The 6,692-nt window shown below is 44.1% G+C and overlaps 1 protein-coding gene across 1 annotated transcript; it reads left to right on the forward strand.

Moving 5' to 3' along the window:
- Positions 1 to 537: 537 nt before the first annotated feature.
- Positions 538 to 3,393, forward strand: LOC119287276 (probable carbohydrate esterase At4g34215). Its single transcript, XM_037566794.1, has 3 exons — positions 538 to 1,228; positions 1,875 to 2,061; positions 3,008 to 3,393. The coding sequence occupies exons 1-3, from the start codon at positions 635 to 637 to the stop codon at positions 3,115 to 3,117; spliced, it is 891 nt and encodes a 296-aa protein (XP_037422691.1). The 5' UTR covers positions 538 to 634; the 3' UTR covers positions 3,118 to 3,393.
- Positions 3,394 to 6,692: the final 3,299 nt, after the last annotated feature.

Consider the following 6,692-nt stretch of genomic DNA (forward strand, 5'->3'; position numbering starts at 1 on the left):
GTTTTGATAAGTTACCTTTTGATAATAAGTTCAACGATAATGTATCGTTGCCAAAATGTATATTAATTATTTGTTAATTTAAGTAAATTTTGCAGATCAGTTGGACATCTGAGCAGCTCTCGGTAAAAAAGACAAATTCAGGGTCTATAAAAAAGTTTAATGTTCATGCACTGTTTTAATCCGATTTGTCTTTTGTGGTGGGTGCTACTCAGATGTTCAAATGACCTGAAAATTGGAACGAATCTCATGCAATAAATCTTCTACCATGCAAAATTATTTTGGATTTTTAATTTATTTTGAATTTTTTATGTTTTTTAACTAGATGCAGATAAGTCTGGGCACTGAAACGCTGCACTCACAAAGTTCATAAAATTTGAGGTAAATGTCTTTTTTAAAAAGTTGTTTTCAAGAGGGAACAATGTCCATGTGCTTGGATCTGGATCGGAGCCCGGAGCTGCATCGATCAGCACGCCTGAATTAAATAGCAGCAGTATCCCACTCCGGTTGACTCCGGTCCGAAAGCGGGTCCACCAACCAGCGACACCGACCGCACCGCTTATTCAAACCCCTCCGTCCGCTTCCCCACTCCGCCCGAAGGAACGTTGCCCCCGACCGACCGCAGTCCGCGACCAAGATGCTCCCTTTCCTCTGCCTCCTCGCCGCCTCCGCCGCCGCGCTGCGGCACCACCACGCGGCCGCCGACGTGCCCCCGTCCAACAAGCTCATCTTCATCCTCGCCGGCCAGTCCAACATGGCCGGCCGCGGCGGGGTGACCGGCACGCACTGGGACGGCGTGGTGCCGCCGGACTGCGCGCCCTCGGCCTCCGTCCTCCGCCTCTCCCCCTCGCTGCGCTGGGAGCAGGCCAGGGAGCCGCTGCACCAGGGCATCGACGGCAACCGCACCTGCGGGGTCGGCCCCGGGATGTCCTTCGCCAACGCCGTGCTCCGCTCCGGCGGCGCGCGCGGCGCAGCCGTCGCCCTCGTGCCCTGCGCCGTCGGCGGCACGCGGATGGCCGAGTGGGGGAAAGGGTCGGAGCTGTACGCGGACATGGTGCGGCGCGCCCGGGTCGCCGTGGAGACCGGGGGGCGGATCGGGGCCGTGCTGTGGTACCAGGGCGAGAGCGACACCGTGCGCTGGGCCGACGCCAGCGAGTACGCGCGCCGGATGGGCGCCCTCGTCCGCGACCTCCGCCAGGACCTCGCCATGCCCCACCTCCTGCTCATCCAGGTCCGTCCACCGCCATCTCGATCCATTATGTTGCTTCATTCATTCTTCTTGATTTACTCATTTAATATTCTAGATCTGTATCATCTGCATGATCTGGAGGTCGAATGGTTCGTTGTGTCAGTGGAGGGACTGTAAAGCTAGCAGCTTTACTTGTCACTTGGGCATGGTTGGTGGTGATCTTCCTTTCCATGAGAAGCAAAGAACATTCCACTCCTTTTTTTGTTAGTGGGCGTACACGTAGAGCAGAGTTGGTAGTAGTCGTTGGCCTAACATTCTTTTGCGTAGACAGAGGACATAGTACAGCTGAAGCCACACTATATGTGCACCTGGTCCTAGCGAAGAGACTGGAGTAGTAATACGCCATGGGTACTAGCTACTGGGCATGTTTGTCAAAGAATTAGACAAACCTAGTGAAGTCCTGTTTTGGTTGCAGCTGCATCTCCCAAATTGGGTACCCGAGGTTAGCCGAGTATCTCAAATGCAGAGCAGCAACGTTTATACATGGAACCATCTAAATTTGGAGCATCATCTATTGTCTCCACTCCAGCAATTAGATGTAGATGCATACAGAAAATACTAGCTTTGGGCAGCAGTGGTGTCTATGCGCTCATTTCTCATAGATTTTATCGATCTTTTGACGATTCAGGTTGGGCTGGCATCAGGGCTTGGGCAGTACACCGAAGTCGTAAGGGAAGCTCAGAAGGGCTTAAAACTTCGGAACGTGAGGTTTGTCGACGCGATGGGGTTGCCGTTCCAAGACGGCCATCTGCATCTGAACACCCAGGCTCAGGTCCAGCTGGGACATATGCTGGCTCAGTCCTATTTAACTTATGGTACATTCAAACACTAGTTCTCCCTGTACCTCCAAAGAGATCCATTATTTTTTTTGTTCTCTACTTTAGTTAATTTCCTCTCTGAACTCTTGGTTGAGCACATTGGATTGGGTATAAACATGCCAATGTAATTCAGTACAAGTTCTCCATGATCAATGAGTACGGAGAACCTCCGGAATCTTGCAGCTTCATAATGGAAGCTGCTCCCTTTTTGCCTATTACGTTTGAGAATCATAGCAATTCTAGTGATTGTGCATTGTAAGCATAAGAAGAAAAATCATCTAGCACACAGAGTGGTACTGAATTTGAGATAATGCATCGATAAAATTCAGTAGACCATGAATAATGATGTCCAGTGCATACTTAAAACCAATCAAACCATCAGAACAAATAACGTGTGACTGAATCTGTTACAAAACTTGGAAGCTTTTTTAGTATTATTTGGATTTATTGAGCTTGTGTTTCATTGAGAGGCATTCTTTAGAGCTGTGTAGAAAAATACAGAATAAGCTTTGGCATAGTAACGTTCCCAATACTGGTACCAAACAATGCAAATTCCAGCCCTATATACTCAATTTGCAATGGCTGTGCAATGCTGAGATGTTGACCAACTATGCAACCGACCCGAGTACTATCAACGTCTGTAATGTGATGACCAGGCAGGTGTAAGTGTTACAATTGAGGTTTGAGGAGTGCCTGGTGATACTGGTAATGCTTCTCACCTTGATCATCCAAGTGTGGATTCAGAAAACACAAGGTGTGGACTCATCTATTGGAGATGAAGTGACCTCATTCATTGATAAAACACATGACATTGGCATGATGGCGACTCTTAGTTATACTGGTGTTTTAATTTGATAGCGACTTACGAAGATTATAATTCTCTAGTCAGTTCAAATAGCATCATATTTATTCCTCTCTTGTTTCCCTTTTTCTGGGGTGCTAGGGCATGCACATCCTCTTCGAACACCCACACCATGGTGGCTGCAACTTACTACCTTGGCTTGTTGCTTCATTGTTCTTTGGAGGGAGCCATACACATCTGTGCTTATATAATCAAACAAACAGAGGAGGTTGAAGAAGAAAGCTACTGGGCTCTGCACATAACCATATACCAATACATAGGCAATGCGATGCCGATACATAGAAGATTCATTCTTTCAGGTGTATATATACACACACATTCAGAAGAAAAGAAACACTCATAGAGATCATATATACAGTAGAAGATTTTACGACACATTTTGGTTTCTCCTCTGGTAAACCTGGCTAACTCTAGTGTATGTATGCAAGCAAAGTCAGCATAGATGGAAAAATGATCTGATTTATTGAGCTTGTGTATTTTCTGGTAATCTTAGTCATTGATAAGAACACTTGAGGACGTACATGCTCATGACAACAATTCTTAGTTATAGTACTAGTATCTGATTTGATGGGGAAATAAGTCAAAATAAGAGTGAGTATGATAGTATAAATTATTTTTCTGGTCAGTTCAAATAGGAGCATGTTTGCTCCTCTCCGGTACCATAAACCCATCATATACCTTCCTCAAAACAGCCATCATACCTACCTATCATGACATTTCCATAGTCATTCTGAGATATATTGTCATGCAACTTCCATCATCATCATATACATGACTTGAGCATTCATTGTCATATTGCTTTGCATGATCGTAAGATAGCTAGCATGATGTTTTCATGGCTTGTCCGTTTTTTGATGTCACTGCTACGCTAGATCATTGCACATCCCGGTACACCGCCGGAGGCATTCATATAGAGTCATATCTTTGTTCTAGTATCGAGTTGTAAGTAAATAAAAGTGTGATGATCATCATTATTAGAGCATTGCCTCAGTGAGGAAAGGATGATGGAGACTATGATTACCCCACAAGTCGGGATGAGACTCCGAACTTTAAAAATAAATAAAAGAGGCCAAAGAAACCCAAATAAAAAAAAGAGGCCAAAGAAGCCCACCAAAAAAACACAACAACAAAAACAACAAAATGAGAGAAAAAGAGAGAAGAGGCAATGTTACTATCCTTTTACCATACTTGTGCTTCAGAGTAGCACCATGTTCTTCATATAAAGAGACTCTTGAGTTATCACTTTCATATACTAGTGAGAATTTTCATTATAGAACTTGGCTTGTATATTTCGATGATGGGCTTCCTCAAACGCCCGAGGTCTTCATGAGCAAGCAAATTGGATGCACACCCACTTAGTTTTCAGTCTGAGCTTTCATACACTTATAGCTCTTAGTGCATCCGTTGCATGGCAATCCCTACTCACTCACATTGATATCTATTGATGGGCATCTCCATAGCCCGTTGATACGCCTAGTTGATGTGAGATTATCTTCTCCTTTTTGTCTTTTCCACAACCACCATTCTATTCCACCTATAGTGCTATGTTCATGGCTCACGCTCATGTATTGCGTGAAAGTTGAAAAGATTTGGGAACGTCAAAAGTATGAAACAATTGCTTGGCTTGTCATCGGGGTTGTGCATGATGTGAGTATTTTGTGTGGTGAAGATGGAGCATAGCCAGACTATATGATTTTGTAGGGATAATTTTCTTTGGCCATGTTATTTTGAAAAGACATGATTGCTTTATTAGTAGACTTGAAGTATTATTGTTTTTATGTCAAATGATAGACTATTGCTTTGAATCACTTGTATCTTAATATTCATGCCATGATTAGATATGTGATCAAGATTATGCTAGGTAGCATTCCACATCAAAAATTATCTTTTTTATCATTTACCTACTCGAGGACGAGCAGGAATTAAGCTTGGGGATCCTGATACGTCTCCGTCGTATCTATAATTTTGATTGTTTCATGCCAATATTCTACAACTTTCATATAATTTTGGCAACCTTTTATACTATTTTTGGGGACTAACATATTTATCCAGTGCCCAGTGCCAGTTTCTGTTTGTTGCATGTTTTATGTTTCGCAGAAACCTCATATCAAATGGAATTCAAACGGGATAAAAACGGACGGAGAATATTTTTGGAGTATTTGGAGAATATGGGAAGAAAATCAACGTGAGATGGTGCCCGAGGGAGGCACGAGGCAGGGGGGCGCGCCCCTGACCCTCGTGGGCCCCTCGTAAGGCGGTTGTTGCTATTCTTTTGCCGCAAGAAAGCTATTTTTCAGAAAAAAATCTCGGCGGAGGTTTCAGTCCAATCAAAGTTACAGATCTCCATATATATATATACGAAACGGAGAAAGGGCAATCAGGGGAACGCAGAAATAGAGAGAGACAGAGAGACAGATCCTATCTCGGAGGGGCTCTCGTCCCTCCCACACCATAGAGACCAAGGACCAGAGGGGAAACCCTTCTCCCATCTAGGGAGGAGGGCAAGGAAGAAGAAGGAGGGGGGGCTCTCTCCCCCTCGCTTCCCGTGGCGCCGGAGTAACACCGGGGGCCATCATCATCACCGCAATCTTCACCAACAACTTCACCGCCATCATCACCAACTCTTCCCCCTCTATGCAGCGGTGTAAACCATCTTTTACCCGCTGTAATCTCTACTTAAACATGGTGCTCAACGCTATATATTATTTCCCAATGATGTATGGCTATCCTATGATGTTTGAGTAGATTCGTTTTGTCCTATGGGTTAATTGATGATCGTGATTGGTTTGAGTTGCATGTTTTATTACTGGTGCTGTCTTATGGTGCTCTCTATGTCGCGCAAGCGTGATAGATTCCCGTTGTAGGGTTTGCAATATGTTCAGGATTTGCTTATGGTGGGTGGCGTGAGTGACAGAAGCACTGACTCGAGTAAGTAGGTTGTTTGCATATGGGATAAAGAGGACTTGATACTTTAATGCTATGGTTGGGTTTTACCTTAATGATCTTTAGTAGTTGTGGATGCTTGCTAGAGTTCCAATCATAAGTGCATATGATCCAAGAAGAGAAAGTATGTTAGCTTATGCCTCTCCCTCAAATAAAATTGCAATAATGATTACCGGTCTAGTTATCAATTGCCTAGGGACAAATAACTTTCTCATAACGAAAAGCTCTTTACTAAAACTAACTTAGTTGTGTCTTTATTTAAACAGCCCCTACTTTTTATTTACATGCTCTTTATTATCTTACAAACCTATCCAAAAACACCTACATAATATACTTTTATTTTCATACTTGTTCTAGATAAAGCGAACGTTAAGCGTGTGCAGAGTTGTATCGGTGGTTGATAGAACTTGAGGGAATATTTGTTCTACCTTTAGCTCCTTGTTGGGTTCGACACTCTTACTTATCGAAAGAGGCTACAATTGATTCCCTATACTTGTGGGTTATCAATCACCAGGGTCATCGCGGCTGATCTTATAGCGCAATGCACCGCATACCAGGCACGCGTTCAAATCCTCGTACTCACCGCGGTAGAGGATGCAGTCATTAGGGCATGCATGTATCTTTTGCACCTCTAACCCTAGAGGGCAGACACCCTTCTTTGCTTCGTACGTACTCTCGGGCAATTCGTTGTCCTTTGGAAGCATATTTTTTATCATTACCGGCAACTTTCCAAATCCCTTGTCAGACACACCATTCTCTGTCTTCCATTGCAGCAATTTCAGTGTGGTGCCCAACTTTTTCTTATCAGCTTCACAATTCGGGT

Source organism: Triticum dicoccoides, chromosome 4A (genome assembly GCF_002162155.2).
Source record: "Triticum dicoccoides isolate Atlit2015 ecotype Zavitan chromosome 4A, WEW_v2.0, whole genome shotgun sequence".
In the NCBI taxonomy this organism is placed as follows: domain Eukaryota; kingdom Viridiplantae; phylum Streptophyta; class Magnoliopsida; order Poales; family Poaceae; genus Triticum; species Triticum dicoccoides.

Excerpts from the sequence above, each read along its gene's own strand:
- LOC119287276 (XM_037566794.1), top strand. The coding sequence starts at position 635 with ATGCTCCCTTTCCTCTGCCTCCTCGCCGCCTCCGCCGCCGCGCTGCGG. Across the intron at positions 1,229-1,874 it reads CCCACCTCCTGCTCATCCAG|GTTGGGCTGGCATCAGGGCT; the intron begins GTCCGTCCACCG and ends TTGACGATTCAG. Across the intron at positions 2,062-3,007 it reads TCAGTCCTATTTAACTTATG|GGCATGCACATCCTCTTCGA; the intron begins GTACATTCAAAC and ends CTGGGGTGCTAG.